The sequence below is a fragment of the Hylaeus anthracinus genome, unplaced genomic scaffold (assembly GCF_026225885.1).
Source record: "Hylaeus anthracinus isolate JK02 unplaced genomic scaffold, UHH_iyHylAnth1.0_haploid 12001, whole genome shotgun sequence".
Taxonomy (NCBI): Eukaryota; Metazoa; Arthropoda; class Insecta; order Hymenoptera; family Colletidae; genus Hylaeus; species Hylaeus anthracinus.
In genome coordinates, this window is record NW_026534348.1 from 4121120 (window position 1) to 4138284 (window position 17165).

General features: G+C 42.8%; 1 protein-coding gene across 17 annotated transcripts in view; it reads right to left on the reverse strand.

Moving 5' to 3' along the window:
- Positions 1-14242, reverse strand: part of LOC128890974 (electroneutral sodium bicarbonate exchanger 1) — a 35276-nt gene extending 21034 nt beyond the window's left edge. For 2 of the 17 annotated variants that reach the window (XR_008460731.1, XM_054150040.1), the window contains exons 1-2: positions 1976-2266; positions 551-681 (exon numbers count right to left, since the gene is read on the reverse strand). Coding sequence is in view for 13 of the 17 variants with exons in the window: in XM_054150040.1 (XP_054006015.1) it covers positions 551-681; positions 1976-2010 (166 nt within the window). In the remaining 4 variants the exon portion in view is untranslated. The other 15 variants (XM_054150050.1, XM_054150051.1, XM_054150044.1 and 12 more) reach the window with 14 other exon arrangements.
- Between the last annotated feature and the right edge of the window lie 2923 nt (positions 14243-17165).

A 17165-nucleotide genomic window follows, 5' to 3' on the forward strand; every position in this document is an offset into this window, starting at 1 on the left:
TCCGACGTAAAGCAGACAAGGCTGAGGCACCAGCAATCGACTTCTTTGAGGTTCTTATCCTTGGAAAAGGAGGGATGTCTTACCTTTGACTTGATTTTCTTAAACTCAACCGAACTACCTAGGTATCTTGCCTCGAGTGCATTAAAAATCCTGTTAGGACACAGCTAACAATGGCAATTTTTGTTTGCAGGGTCCATCATCGGCAGCGTCAACTGTCGGCGCAGTTACCTTAAACGGGATCGACTCGCAGGGATTGTCGAGGGTTCAAGATCGCACCGGGACAGGTGACCTCGGATCCAGCGTCTCGGCGCTGACGGTTGCCGAACGGGGTAACGATTTTCGAAGCACCGTCGCGACGTGTCGCGTTTCTGTGTGCAAACACCGAAGCCCGAGCCGTGCGTTCGGCTGACCTACGCGCGGATCGGCATTAACGGCGATTAGGTCGCGACGAGCAGCGTAAGGGCGACGGTGGAACTCTTGTTCTAAACGGATGAAAGATCAGCGAGAAAGCACGGCCGAAAATCGATGCAAGCGGATGATATTTCGATACCTTCGTAGTCTTTCTCGGTGTAAGACTGATGAGTGATCCGTGCACCGGGATCTTTAGGAGCCTCGTCGTCACCTGTCCCACCTGCGTGGGCCGCGCCACCTCCACGTCCAATACCCGGCTGCATCCACGGTCTAAAAAACAAATGGTACGCACACGTGAAACGGGCGAATTACAGTGGCGCAAGACTGATTTAACCACATTTCCATCGGAATAATTAACGATAACGAGCGCTCAAACGACTCACTTTGCGTTGTTCTCGGGGGGACTGTCACTACTCTTCTGTTTCGATAGATAATGAGAGGATGGCCACCACTGTCTTTGCTATCCTTTCATCGAATACCTCCGAGGTACGATATAACGTTACGAAGTAGCTCCTCCTCGTTTTTACGTAAAACACAGTTGGAAAATGAACGAATAAGATCGTAGGAGTTTCCAGAGCGTAATGTATATTTCTTCGAAGTTTGGCAGAAAGGTCTCAAGTCGAAAATCTGTGATTCCAAGACGTGACCACGAATATGATTATACAAGAAAAAAAAAGGCTTCCGTCGAGCTCGTGAATTCAAAATATAAAAGTGTTCACGTGCTTCTTTCCACGGGATGGTAGAATTTTTCCACCGTAAAATATTTGCATCGCACTTTGTGACATCACTTTACACGAACAACAGGGAGTTTCAAACGAACATCTTCAGGACGACAAATACGCATTATTCTCTGGAAAGTTTGACAACCCTAAGTGGAGCACAATTACTTCGCAATTCGATCAACAACTCTAACAAGATTCGATCGGAAAATTAGGTGGCAATAGTGACCTTCCCTCCGCGAGACGCATTCGCCTAAATCCCGCGCGATTTCGACTCGTCGACGCCGTTATCCAAGCTCTTGTGTCGCTCTTCTTGGCAAGCTGACCGATAACTTGAATTGCTTCCTCAAATTCTGGTCTTTTAGAGACGGATCTCGAGGAATTTCGCGCGTGGGCTCACGGAATAATTCTCGCGCACGACCGTTCAAGATCGTCCCCGCGGCGCGCACGCGATTTTATAATAATTAAACTTCCGCGACAGGAAGCGCTTTGTTCGTGCCGCGGAGCTGTCGGTCACGTCGTCCCGTTCGACGTTGGTTTTTTCCTCTTACTTTCTACGAGAAGCTCGCGCACGATCTTTCCTCTTCCAAAGAGATAAAAGTGTATATCAATTTTTATTTTCCAGAAGGAGATCGTAGCGGTATTCTATGATAGACGGTAAACAAAATTAGGAATTAACCCTTCGATCGACTTTTTTTCTATTTGAATTCTATTTGTTTCTCTTTTAGAAGTTAATTGTATTAAATCGAAAGGGCTGGCAAAAGCTGACAAATCGACAAGTATTTCAGAGAATGCTGTAACCATCACAGAATCGAGAAGGTGAAATACTCGAAGAAATAACTCACAACGAATCGTCCTCCTTGGATCCTTTGCGTTCCATGTCTCACATATATGCTTCGAACACGCCCGATTTAAACCTCCAATTACCTCAATTTAGTCTCGTCTCAAATTAGAAACGGTTAGACGAAGAATAGAGATTCCAGAACACAAGCTTGGCGCGTTTGGCGATAGTTCTCAGCTTTTTCTGAATTCCACGCGACGTCGACGGGTCATTATCGCGGCACAATAAGCGCGTAGGTGAAAACACGCGACATCCGGACGCTAAATGAGCGCACAATGAAACGCTTGTTGTCAGGTCGACGGCTAACTAACGTGCGAACGATTAGCGGTGAAAAAAAATACTGAACGACTCGGCACTCCGTCAAAATCAAGCTTAGGTTGCGATCGTCGTTTGTTACGCGAAGGCAAGCCCCGGAGGCGCGATTTGCTGCCACGCGTTACGTGTAAACCCGTTGACGTCTGTAATCGTTGGCTTGATTATTATGCGAAACCAGATTCGCTCCGTGTACGGCGCAGATGTATCCGTCGCGATAGAGCTTCGTAAAAGCGCGGCCCTTTCGCGAAAGATTAATGGCGCTAACGTAGTTGAGTGACAACGCTCGAGACCGCGGAGAACGGTACAGGAAAGAACCTGCTCCATTGGACCCGCTGGCGAATTTTCTGAGGGTTTCTATTGTTGTTTGAAAGCTATTCTTTGATCGATGATAAGCGTGGAATCGCGGAGACTAGAATGGCATGCGAAGAAGAACTCTTAACGCAAGGAAGGAACTAAAACAGGACCTAGGCAAAAATGTCCTCCTTTTATTTCTTTATACCTCCAACCAAAGATTATTCTAAAGACCAACATAAAATGTGCGAGCTATACGACAATTCGTAGTACATCAATAAGTTGAAGCAAGACATTGGAATGTTGATTAGAAAGCAAACTCGCGGAGGACGAAGTGATTTCTCTCTGGAAGAAACAAGTAAACGGCGAAGGAAGTTTCTGCAACTTCTACTATGCACTTTGGAATACCTCGTGTACGAGAACTTTTATCGATAAACACGCGCGCAAGTTAACCGCGAGAGCACGAAGACGGCTACGAAGTTCGTTATCGAAAGCACCGAGCCTGCGAAAGTGTAATCGTCGCTCCACGTTTACTGAGTGTATTTTATGTCCACTACAATGTTGTTTCCCCTTTTAAACATAGAAACGATTGGCTGGGAAACGCGATTCGGGTCGAGGGGCACTTCCACGTAGCGAATGCAGCTGGTAATCCCTGGAACGCTCGACTATGAAACCTCGACGTTCGCCGATCGCGAGTATTCGCGACGTTTCGCGATTTCTGTGAGCGCGTTGGGAAAGTAACGAATGGAGCGAAAAAGTAGAATCGGAAATCAATGATCAGACAGAGTGAAAAGATGGGGCGAAGGGAAATAAGAAGATTATTAACGGCTCGTTTGAAACAAACGTGGAGAATAAAAGAGGGAACAGATCGTGGAGTTCGATTTATAAATTATCAATTAGTATTTGTAAATTCGGAAAACGATATATGTTTATTTTGATAAGGTCACCGTCAAGTTTCCAAGCTCAAATTTTACCTAAATTTGTTTTGACGAAAGAATAACTTTTATATAACTGACCCTAGTGTGCATTTTCCAGAAAATCATCTCCATCGATAATGACGCGCGATTCGCACGAACGTTAAGTAGTCGCGCGACTAATCAACCTCGAGATGAAAATGCGTAATTGACGATCCGTGACGGCTCGTTACAGCAAGATGTTTGCGTTACGTTCTCTCAGGTATAGGTGAACAACAATTTATTCGAACAAACGTTGAGTTAACACATAGTAACTTTATTTTCACGAGAAGATGAAGCAGTCCTGAGAAGTATAGTTTGGCCACTCGTCAAGATCTCGGTCCAGATCTTGGATCCAATTGAAACGCTGGAGGATTTAGATCGGGCAAACCAAATGTACGCCTCCAAAAAAACGGAGAGGTACGAGACAGAAGTTGGCAACAGGCGTGACGTGATATATCAGCAAGCACGTTAATCAATTTCAGACGATTGGCAAACAAATCTTGATCCCAGAAATTGGGACGAGCTGCATCGCCTTTTCATAATATTGGAGCGAACCGAAAGTTCGTGCATTTTTTCCGTTGTTTCAGTTTGTGGAATTTTTCAAGTCATTAAAATTACTTCAAAAAATTGCACAAAGTGAAACAACGTAAAAAGCGCACGAACTTTTGGTTCGCCCTAATAATTGATGCGTTGGGGAGTCTATCTACCTATGATACAATGTTTCGATTAAGTGCAGCGGTGCAATATGTACTTGCACTTGCGATACATTAGCAGGCACATTAATCATGTTCTGATTTATGGCTGTCAGACGTAGGGTGACTGGTCATTGGAACGATCTATAACGTTTCTAAGTGTCCAAGTGTGGGTATGAAAAATCGGGCCGATGGAACCTCCGCATGGAACAGTAAATTAAATTCTGGATCTCCTGCGGAGGTAAATTAAAAATTCTGAGGATAGCTCCCGACTTCCCCTAGTTACTCTTACGCCGAAGACGCCCTCGTTGGAATCGGAGCAATGTCGCAAGATGGTTCGCGGAAACCCTCAGGCATCGAGGTTGATCCGTCAGAATGTCAAGATCGCGACGAACGACGAACGGTCGGCCGACGATTACCAGCCGTCAAGTGAATAATTACCGCGCTATGATTATCTACGTACCGCCTATGAACGTACGTGGTTTTACATAATGAACGAACCGCGCGGCTGACGCGTCCACGAAGGGGCAGTAGTGTAATAAACGAGGGGAGGACACGATAATTGTTTAATTGTCGCTGGAGGTCACCGGGTGTCCGTCCGATGCGAAAGAAGCTTCGATTTCTTCCTCGTACATAAATTGCCCGACACTTAAACCAAGGTTTAATGAAATTTTACTTCTTGATTCTAAATGTTTTCAAAGTGTGCTAGCACTGGACACGTTTAGGTGGACCTTTGGAGTACAAATATGCCACTATGATCATTTCACTGTATGACCAACACGTGTACTAGTGGCGTCACTAGTTTGCATACTCAACGTTCGCTCAAATGATTATGCTGCTCATTTTAACTATACGTCATCAACGAATGCTATATTGCTCTAACTAAAATTGACACACCTATACCTATTCGTAGAACCAAAAATATTCTTAGAGCACTCAAAGAATATTTTATGTGTCCTAACAGAAAAATTCAGAATTCGTTACTTCTCGAATCCCCCAAACTTTTAAATAATTCAGCTCAACTATAAATCACCTTAATCGCATATAACTACTAGCCACAAATCACGTATACCAATAGTCCCAGCCTCGCTGCATCTCGAGCACTGTCACCACGAGCGTAAGTATACGCCCCCCCCCCCCCCCCAGGAAGCCTAAACGACTTCCACGTGCGCTGAACTCGCGCGTTATCCATTCCCACGACTAAAAAGACGCGTTTCACTTTGAGTACAAAATTCGCGATTAAGGTAGGCCGCGGCGACCGGATGAACGGACTGGCCAATGAGAGCATTAACGAGCGACAACAACGTCAAATGAAAAAGTCCTTGTGATACGGCATTTTTTTGTGGTTCGAGCAACGCACGAGCGCGCGCCGACCACCGTCGCGTATAATTGAAACGTAAAAGTATAATGATCGAAATAACCGCTCGTCTGTGAGTTGTCGTTTAAGATGTCGACCGAAGCGGACGGAGACCAGCTAATTTACCGAGCGACGAACATCGCGCAAACTATCCCACCGTTCGTATTTTCAGCCTTTGATTCGATCTTTTCATCTGGATTGCTTCGTTCGCATGATCGATTTCGTTCCCGGGATATTACGCGGTCTAGAGGTATCATGGTAGAGCAGAGAATTGAATTGCACAATGTAACGTGTTACGCAAATCGGTTTCAAGAATATCTCGCTATGCAAATTAGGCGTGCAACGTAGGTATACTCACGCAAAAAGGATTCGCGAAAGTTTTATAATGCAGCGATGTACAAAATTATATCCTAACGTCATGAAAGATTATAGTAAAATGAACTCGAGTTTTTTAGTGTAAACTTCATAAATACTTACCGCCGTTCTACTCGAAACGAACTAAATTCGGACAAACGTAAAGCGACGGTCGCCATCAAATTAACTACGAAAGCAAATCGATTTCGAATAAAATTTGTCTAACATAAACAACGAACGTGATGTTTATTTAACCGTCACGTGGCGTGTTTACCTAAATAACCATATTCCGTGTTTCTGGCGTATGCTCGTACCAAAGTTCGTGGCCTTATCAGAAAACGTGACTCACGACATATTGCTAGATAAACAGCGCACTTCGAGCACGAATTCTTCCATTATTTGTCGGATCGATGTATAATATTTAGCGTGAAATGCGTGCACGATGGCATAGTGATACTGTTTATGAAACTTCCACAACGGCCCAGTGGCTGCTGGAACTTGTGCATGCTCGTCGAGAAACAGAGAAGTTGAATGGGCGGTAGAACGACCAGTGATAACGGAGATTGGAGATACACGGTGGTCCCCGAAGTTTCAGCGATGACACCTGCACGACGAATCGCGGATGCAAACATTCTGTTTCGAGGACAGTGTGCTCATGGAAATGCGAGTGCGTTCAATTTTATGTTTATTTTATTGTTACTTTTTATTCTAAAAATTATGGTGTATTCTCAATAATATGTTTCGATGTTAGAATAAAAAGATCATAGATATCATGGTTTTTCCTTCGATTCCTTCGGGATCTTAGGATCGGAATCATAGAAACGGGAACGTTTGTAGGAATCAGGGCTCGTTTCCTGTTTCAGAAACACTGGCCTTAACGAGAAGATAAGATGCCTCGGTCGTTTCCACGGAGCGACCGCGAGATAGCGATAAATCCAACAAAAGACGCTGGTCACGGAATGATTCCCAGGGTCATAGAGAATTTGCATCCCACTTATGCGCTTCGAGTCCTTAGTGGATTAGATTAGACGCCAACGTCGTCGATGGGAAGCTTAACGATTACTCTGATGCTTGGTAGAGAGGACCTCTGTAATCTGAATCATGTTTAACATTTGAAGAAAGATCCACGTTCTATATGACTCCAATTTTAATAAACACGAATGTTCGTTCCTGTATCTGGTGCGAGACGTAGTTAAACATTTGTCGCAAACTGTTCGCGTGGCGTATAATTGATTTAAAATGAGAATCGGTCCATAACGATAATAGGATTAAATCAGAGAGAGATTACGGAAGATTAAGTCGAGTCTGTGGCTTCGATACACGACCACGCAATCGACAGAAATATGAAACAATAACTGACGATAGCTCCGGCTCAATTAATAAATTATAAATGCGGCCCTATTCGATCTTTATAAACGATCCATACGTCTGTGACATTTCTTAAAATATTCATTTTATCGAGCGAGGTTTCCTCCGATCTTCTATCGACAACCCCGCGTTTCATCGACGTCGAAACACGATAACAGTCACTGTGTCGCTGGGAAAACAGACGGCAAATCGACACACCGGTAAAATACGAGTAGAAAAATGTCGCGAGGAGCGTACTTGAATCTGTCCGGGTCCATGTCGGTGGTTTCTGGTGGCACTTCGCGGTAGAGGTTGCTGGAAACGAACAATAGGTTTGATTTCCTCCGTGGTGGTCGGTCGAACGGCGCCAAAACGCGGAAACGTGGTCATCGATTCCCCGGGGGATGGGCAAAATTCTTTTTTGGATAAAACGCGCGAATACCAAAACTAAAATGAACGCATCTCGTTTTCATCGGTCGGATACGCGTCGTTTCGAATGACAAACAAATAATTAACACCGAAGCTTTATTGCTGGAGATTATCGGAGACGCCGAGGAAAGTACGGGATCTTTGAGACTTAACGAGCGACCGAAAAATATTTGAGTAAGACATTCCCATTGAACGATTGTTCGGGATATGGTCAACTGCAGCGGAAACACAGTTTATCTAAGCTTCCTCGAGTCATAAATATCTGTTTCCTTGATGTCTGTCGTGACTGTAGAACAGTAAGTAAAAGAAAGGAACAAAACCGTATTACTCTACAATTAAAACTTAAACGTCTACTCGACCACTCGCGAATGAAAAATCGGTAGCTTTAATCCACCTTTGAAATAATCAAGACGATCGATGCCGAAGCTCTACAAGTCTAACCAACCATTTCTCAACGATCTACCAATTTATCGATCTATCGATGAAACTTTTAAAACAGAGTACGGTCCTCGTTTATATTTTTCTTAGATAAGAAAGTTGCCCATTTTCAAAGCTCACAGATAGTGCTCGCACTCGCGGCCGCGATCGCGCGCGTTAGCCGGCTTACACGTGTGTTCAAGCTGCGCGATGATCGCCGATCGACTGTTTACCACCAACTGACACTGGCCTGTTTGCGATCCGAAGGTCTTCCATTCTGTGATCGACGAACGTCGACGGTCAGACCAGTCGCCGCTCGACCAGCACCATCGGCGACTCGATTCGCGCTTCGAAAGCGTATGTCGACGTTGATAAGCAATCTCTCGTTCAGATAATGATCCCGTGGCGTGGAATCCGCGTGGAACTTTTGAAAATCGAGTGCTAGAGGATCCACGGTCCTACCAACGTCGTCAGCCATTGCTATTTAGAATTCTTTGACATTTGGAAGAGGAGGCTGGAGTGAAAGATCCTGTGATTGCGCGTTATGGTAAGCCAGGCTGGAGTGAAAATGATAGATCGGTGGTAATCAAAGTGAACGACGGAGGAACGATGTAGGGTCGCCGCGAGAGCGGACATCTGGAATAGAGAGAGAGGAAATCTGAAGTAAAAGTTGGTTTTGTCCGCGTTTGGAATTTAATGCAATCTAAACAAATTTTAATGGTCACATAAAACGTACTTTATTTTGAATATAGAGATATCTGATATAGGGACTACATCGAATACATTTGTAGTAGTAATCGTACCAGGAAAACGATAAATAATAAATTATCTTCGGAAGAAAATGAATTCAGCAGCTTTTGCTACCACCGATTGATTCAGCATTGAAAAGGTTAAAAATAAACGAGGTATCTAGGTGACCCGTCTTAAATGCTCCACTCTGTAATACGCAGTCGAGAGGCGGCTCGTGTTCGGAAAATCTCCTTCGGAGGCAAACCCGCACGAACTTACCGCATCGACCCGATGTGTTTCGCGCAGATGTTGGAACGATCGAGCCTCGTATGACTCAGTTTGCATTTAAAGTGCAGCATCTTATCTCACGAGTTTCCGAAGAAGTCTGGGTTGCGTGATGGTAACGTTTGATCCGGAGCTTATACCTTTATCATCTTATCAATGATAATCACACTTGAATCAGCGGCCCTCGCCTAGTCAATTAGAATGGCGGTTTCTTTCAAGTACGCGATAACGAGCACCGTTCACGAACGCCTTTATTAACTGTGATTATTAACTGCGAATGTTTATGGAAAAACGAGAGTTTTCATAGAACACGGATAGCAAAGTGGAACTCGTACAAAGTTGAAGCATGTTTCGTTATTCAGGAAGTTTCAATGTATTTTATATTCGCATAATGCCTTGAATATTTCAGGTAAGAAAGATATACGAATATGTTGTAAACACTTGTATTATAACCTTGATAAGTATTAAGAGTGTGTTATCAATGTCACCAAAACAAATATTTACAGTATGGTATTGGTTGCTTAACAGGCGCCTTATAGATTTAAAAAAATGTCTTGTAATACTATTCAAACGTCAATATCATTTTACACTCCTTATCAAATTTGATATCTCTTATTGGATTGAAATCGCATTGCATTATTTATTAAATCGTTTTATGTGTTGCCATCTAATAAATGTCTATACATTTTTACGACAATTATTATTCATACATGTGGAACGGCAAACAGAACGTGAGACAGAGTTTGATTATCTCGGTTAGCGTAGTCTGTTGCGGTACGACGCGTTGTAATCGAAGGCGTTGCCTGATCGTCTCGCGATGCACCATTATTCCCGCGATAAATTATCGTCACACACTCGCGCGGAATTTACGACGTGCATAAATCTTTCAAGAATACACCTACTCGCGCTGAAAAAATTCGCAGAAATATTAATGCGAGTTTACGAGAGATTTCCAGCTTCAACGAAATGTCGGATATCGCGTTTCGAAAAGATGGTATGTTGGAGAAGTTAATATGTTAGAACGTTATTGTTGCGAGTATTTTGCATATCATCCGTGCATAAACACGGTCTAGTTATGATAATACGTGCACGACCGAGTTCGCAAATTTTCCTACGAATACGGAGGGTGTGTTTTTCGTTTCCACGTCGAGCCGAGAGAATATTATTATTTAAGATAGGAGTCTGAGTTAATTTTATGGAAGGAACTCTTTGGACTATCGAATTTTTTCATGGATTTCGGCACGCGTAAAGAGCAAATAGGCGCGATCAATTCGCAGGTAATCCTCAAACGTTTGCCCAGAGAAATTAATATCGTACGCCTGTTTGCTCTGTTCTCCGGCGACGTCTCTCTAATTCTTCTTCAAACAGGCATCTTTAAACGTTCAAGTTTTCCATTTGGTAAATTGAGTAATCGAAAACCTGAAATGGGCGTCGCCTAGATAAACCACCTAGATGAACCACCTGAAAAGCCTGTGCATCTCCTGTACCGTTATGAAATTTCATTCGATCTTACTCTAAATAATAAACGCGTGGCCGCCAAACGATTATAGGTCAGCACGTGTCGCAATCACGGTTCTTTTCCAATCACGAGAAAGCTTCTTTTCGATAACGACGCAACGTGGAAAACCAATCGAAACTAGTGCCAACCGGTTGGCGCCAATTTGATCGCACAGGTGAATTCGTCTAAGCTAACATCGCGAATAAACGTCAGCGAGTCACCTGACCTCTTTCTCGCTATCGAGACAGCCAAGATATTCGCGACAGGTAGCGCGAATCGCTTGTCGAATCTCCAGTGGAAAACGCAACCCGGCTCGAATGTTGCTGCGGCGACAAATTTTGAACAGGTGGGACACTATAACGACACGCTTAACCCATTAATCGGCGTCGAGGCGAAAGCCCAACGTTACTTATTGATTTTTTTACAGCGATTTAAACAATCTTCTCCGCGAGAACAATCAAAGTTTATTTATTTTAGGAAGTGTCGAGTTTCTTAAATATATTTTTTGGAGAATTGTTATTGCAAGAAAGTTCTTTTCAGATTAGTCAGTGTATGAGCATTTAAAAAACTTGCACACTTGTATTTTAACGCAAACTGAAAGTTACCGTTTCACGAGGTCGACGAATTTCAAGGGTTGTATAATTCTAGCAAGGACTTATGGCGACTCGATGTGCAGTACTCACCCTCTGTGTCACAGAAGGACAGACTTGACTTGTTGCCTTGCGATCGCGACTTTGTCTCTTCGTTCTCGACGCAAGATTGCGTTCTCTATCAGGCAACTCTCATCGCCGCGCGAAAATCCGCACGTCGGTGCTGTGATTCAAACAACAACGAGATCTTGATCACCGGCTCCCGGAAGCACCAGGTGTCCTCCACTAAAACGCCCTTTCACCTTCCCCAGGGACGTAGAATCGCTTGCTAAAACGAAAAACGAACAGGATTGAAATACTCAAGGAAAATTTCACTTGAATAACGCGTAACGAATAGGAATATCCTGCAATGATTTTACTTGCTTCGTTCATTTGATGAGGAAACTTTATTTCTTTTTGTATAATTTAGATCGAAATTTGTATTGGAAACGTGTACAATTTTATTTGAGTAAAAGTTGACGAATACAAATATTCTACATGGATTTATTTGTTACAATTATTCCATCGTTTCCAGTTTCCAATTATTCCAGTCTCCACCACTTGTCTGATCGCTGCAGGAGTATTCCACTTGGAAATATTTAATATGGACTCTGAGAGCTGTGAATGGGTGGATTCAGTGGATTGATCGTGATCACTGATCCAATCACTAGAAACCACTATCACTATTGTGTTATGTTTCTATTAGATGGTCCTAGCGATTATACTAGATATCCTGGCAACAGGATGGGAGCTATTAGGCTCCTGTTCATTAACACTCGGTCAAAGAGATCTACACTGCAGGTAAGTTCCTATCTTCTTCTTTCTCTTCGTGGTGCATTTTCCTTTCATCTCTCCTCTCCTAGGATATTTTCAATTAATTTCCCTTCATTTCCTGCCACATTACCATTAATTTTCCTTCGTTTCCTGGCATATTTCCCACTACTTTCCCCTGGTATCAGGAGAACATGATATGCGAAGAGGTGGCACGAGAAATACCAGGTACGTATCGAAATTCTGAGAAAATTTTACATTTTGGTATCGGGAGGACTAAATACGCGAAGAGGTGGCATGTTTGCGCCTACGGACAGGCAACCGGTTCGACAGATCTGCCGGTACAGGTTGCCTAATTCAAGGGGCTAATTTTCGGTACATTTCAGAATTCTGGCCAATTTTGCATTTTGGCCAAGTCAACAATGTTGCGAATCGCTCCTCTCAAAATTGTGATGGGAAATGCAGAATTTTTACTCCTAGTATCAGGAGAACATGATATGCGAACAGGTGGCACGAGGAATTTTTGGTACGTATCAAATTTTGGCTTGAAATTAACATTTTTGTACTAGAGGAACATGATACTCAAAGAGGTGGCATGACTTTTTATTGTGGCTCGAAACTTACCTTTTGTATCAGGAGAACAGGATAGTCAAAGAGGTGGCATAACTTTTTATTGTGGCTCGAAACTTACCTTTTGTATCAGAAGAACATGATGATCGAGTAGGTGGCACGAATCAAATTTGAACACGAATTCTACTCTTGGTATCAGGAGGATGATGAGTGAGGAGATGGCCAGGTAAAGGAGGGAAATTAAAGGGAAATCTGGCAGAAATTGAAGGAAAATTAAAGGGAAATGTGTTCGAAAATGAATGGAAGGGAAAGAGAAATGTCAGTTGGTGTTAGTGGATGTTAAGGAGGTGTTGGGTGATGTTAGAAGGTGTTAGGGGGTGCCAAGAGGTAGGAGGAGTTGTTAGGAGATGTTAGGAATTTTAGAAAATTCTAGGATGTGTTTGGAGGTGATAGGAGGCCGTAAAAGATGTTAGGAAACATATAATAATTAACCAGCGACCTCTTTGTATGCTTCGAAATTCATCCGCGATATCCATCGATCGCTGTTGATCCAGTTTATCGACCATTATCATTCGGAAATATTCTTGTTTTGCCTTGTTCTTATGTATGCGTAATTAATTCACTTTGTGCAACGTGTCTAAACGTTTCGAACTTTATTTACGTATTCACACCTACGAGCAGTTCCGCGATTTTTCTTGTCCAAGTAAGAAATAAAGATCGAACGAGTCGGGAAGAATCGCGTGGAGCAGAAAGAAAGCGAACTCACTTGCGTGTGAATGTTTTTATGTACTTTTTGTTTTGCATTACCCTCTGTTCCATGTTATTCCAATTATGAATATTAAACAGGCAAGATAAATCTGTTCCCCAGAGGCATGGGATCGAAAAGATACTTTTCGAGTGTTTCTAGACTAGAAATTTCATTTTTGTGACAAAATATGGATGCTTTTAGGATGCAGATATATTTACATGAAATACTGGGATCATGCATAAGTTCGTGGCGTTTTATTTCAAACAGAATTTTGCTCTAAAAAGCAATTCTTGTTCAATTCGTTTATGTTAAGAATCTTGAGGTTTACTTAGAGTATTCTGTTACACATAATTGAGTTATTAATTCTTAATTTTTCTTAGACTCGCGAAGACTCATACCAAGATCCTTTACTTTCGGCTTTTTAAACGATTATAGTGTATATGCTCGATGAAATTCTCACTAAAAAAACACATACGCAACGCTATTCAGAACTACTGAGATAAATGCAGTAAATAAGCTAGGAAACTATGAAACTATGTTGTCTTAAGGTAAAATTCTGCCGGCAATAAAACTGCCGGAACTCGTGCATATCAACCCAATAAATAGTCGTCCTGACAGGTGTCAGGCGACCAGTGGGAGACGCAGGGTCAAACACCGAGAAAGTTGAACGCGCGGACCTCGAAGTTTCTCTGCGGATCACGGCAGGGTGTCATCGTTTCGCGTTCAGCGAGATGAAAATTCCTGTCGAATTCGAGGGAACGGCGTTCCTGAGTGGCGAAAATGTGCTCGTGACCGGGTGGAGGATGGACGAAATAAACCCGTTCGAATCCCTGTTATTAACTGTGCGCGAAGGCTCGAGCGAGGAACGATGCGGCGCGTATCCAAGGCGCGAGCATACTGTTACTCGCGAGCGATGGAGCCGCCTTCACCCTCTTCGGTATTGATCCACGTGGCCGCCTCGACGCTCTCCGAGCATCCCCGCCGTCGCTACGCCGCGTCCGCCGACCGATCATCTACCCCATTCGGTGTCCACGTCTCCCTCCTTCGTCCTTGCTATCCTGTTCAGGACATTTTTTTCAGACCCCTTCGCGCCATCCACGAACGACGTCTACCAATCCTTTGAAATCTCGACGATCGTTTGGAAAAAATTGGTCTCGAAAGTTTCCCAACTTCACTCGTGGATCCTACTATGATTTTGTCTTGGTGATACTGTAAGTGGATTAAGGTAGACAATGAAATATGCGATGATATGATAACAATGGAGACAGAGTAACGTGTCAACGATTATGGGGCAACATTGATGCTGTTCAGTGGAGTTCTGGCAGTTGATGCACAGTACCAAGGTTTTGAATGTATATTTCCAGCGGTGTTGCGGATACATGCAGCCACCATCAATAGGGTAATAATCTAGGTACTATAGAACAGGATATTTTGCTGATAAAAAGAACAGACGAGTTTCTGATGCTCGACAAAAATTGAACGAGTCTTGTACGAGGAGAAATAAATAGCACCGAGAGACGACTCGATTTTACATGTATGTGTTGTTCCCGGGAACAGAGCTGTAAAACTTTGTTCGCTCTCGACGAGAAGGGTTGAATGTCTGGAGGCGGAGGGATCATCTGGTTCGATGTAGGTCGATGCCCTAGCTTCTCGCGCAAAAACATCCCCGGCCGCGGATCTATAACACGTTCCATTTACTTGTTTAGTTATGCAATCGTAGTAGTGTCAATTATTAATACTGTGATTTTAGACAAATAAGTAAAATAAATGAAATAGATGAAATAAATCAAACGCGTTCCTTTTATTTCTATCATATAAATGTTATTATCCTATCGTTTGCCTTTAATTTCTTGTAGCGTCTCTTTTTCATTTCCCTTTGCTCTCCCCAAGGGAGAATACGATTAATATCGTCTACAAGAAGACCTTATAACTATTAAATTATACTAAAGTGACTCTTAAATTGCTCAATAGTAACTATGCTTTGTAATGAACTTTAATTAAATAAAACGACGTTTAAATTTCCCGCGGTAAATTGTTGTCGCCATCTAGCGGCGAAGGTACCGAACTATTTTCGGAGTCTGGTCAGCGCCTCTATCGGGAAAACGCCCAAGTTTGTCCTCAATAGTTCCTTTTTTCCACTTCTAGATGGCGTTATTTTCACTGTGATTTACCGACCGAGATGGTAAGTTACCATAATGTCGGTAAACAACACTACAAATGGTCCCATCTAGCAGTGAACAGCGGAACTAATCGAGGACAAACTTGAGCGTTCACCCGATCGAGGGCGCCGCTAAACTCCGAAAATTAGTTTGACTTATTCACCACTAGATTTTACAACGTAAAAGTGTAAAATAATACCTGCACGTGTGATACACAAATATTAAAAGGATGTACAGTCAAATTACTGTGGATATACTTTAATTAATGTTTATTCTAGATGGTAGCCATTTAGTTTGGCCAGCGCTCTCTATCGGGAAAACGCCCAAGTTTGTCCTTGATCAGTTCTGTTCTTCATTGCTAGGTGGCACCATTTCTAGTGTTGTTGTAGGGATCCTACATAAAACAGAAACTAACTAAAAAAACGTAATTAAAATCAGCTACGTTCAAACCCGATTACAAACAATTATCAATGTGAAGTATTATACATGAAAAAAGTCAATAAATAATCCCACATTGTTTACCGACATTATGGTAACTTACCATCTCGGTCGGTAAATCACAGTGAAAATGACGCCATCTAAAAGTGGAAAAAGGAACTATTGAGGACAAACTTGGGCGTTTTCCCGATAGAGGCGCTGACCAGACTCTGAAAATAGTTCGGTACTTTCGCCGCTAGATGGCGACACCAATTTACCGCGGGAAATTTAAACGTCTTTTTATTTAATTAAAGTTTATTACAAGCATTTGTAGATACTATTGAGTAATTTAAGAGCAAAAATATCGGGAACTTATAAGAGAAAAATTGGGATAAGTTAAAAGTTTAAACTAAGAAGGGTAGTTAATAAATAAGACAAGTCTGGGATATATGAAGTAAGGTGGCTGCGGGGTCGAAAGAATAACACGGAAGCAGATCGGGGATAGTTGAACACCGTCCAAGACGTGACAAGAGGATCAGATAAGGAATCGTGCCTCCTCTCCTGACGTTTCCTTTGTTTGGGAATTAAGATAAGGAGACTAGGTTCGAGAAGAAGGAGGTGGCGAGGTGGCCGTGGATGCCTCACTGTTTGAGATCGAGCAGGAACAAACCGGACGCACCTCCTTTTCTTTCGTTCAAGTCAAATATTATCGGATACGTGCGCCTATCTGTGTGCTTTACTTTGGGCACCTGCGGTGAAGAAACTGGCAGAATACGACGCGTCACGCTCGTTACAAGTGTAGCGATTCATTGTTTGACATTCCACGCGATTCCAAAACGTCCGCTTCGCCCTTCTTGGTTGTCTGTGATCGATTAATCGAAATCGTTCTAATAGGAACGTTTAACTTCGAGAGGCGTTAGTTAATAGAGGACTTGCAACTCATAAGAATATACGAAAAAGAACTTTTCTCTTGAAATACACACGAATAAACTATAGCAAAAGCAAATGCATCGAATTATTTTACAGTGGTACTACATGTTTACTTTACTAATTACAGTCTTGTTTCCAGTTGCTCGAGTATGGACAATTCGTCGTGGTACTATTCGATAAAATGAGGAACAGGAATCGTGTCGTTTCCGTAAAAAATCGATTTCTTTCGGCCGAAAAGTTTCATATTTACCGTGCACTCACGTCGGTGCCGAGCCTTCGAGAAGCTGGGCCGAGCCGAGC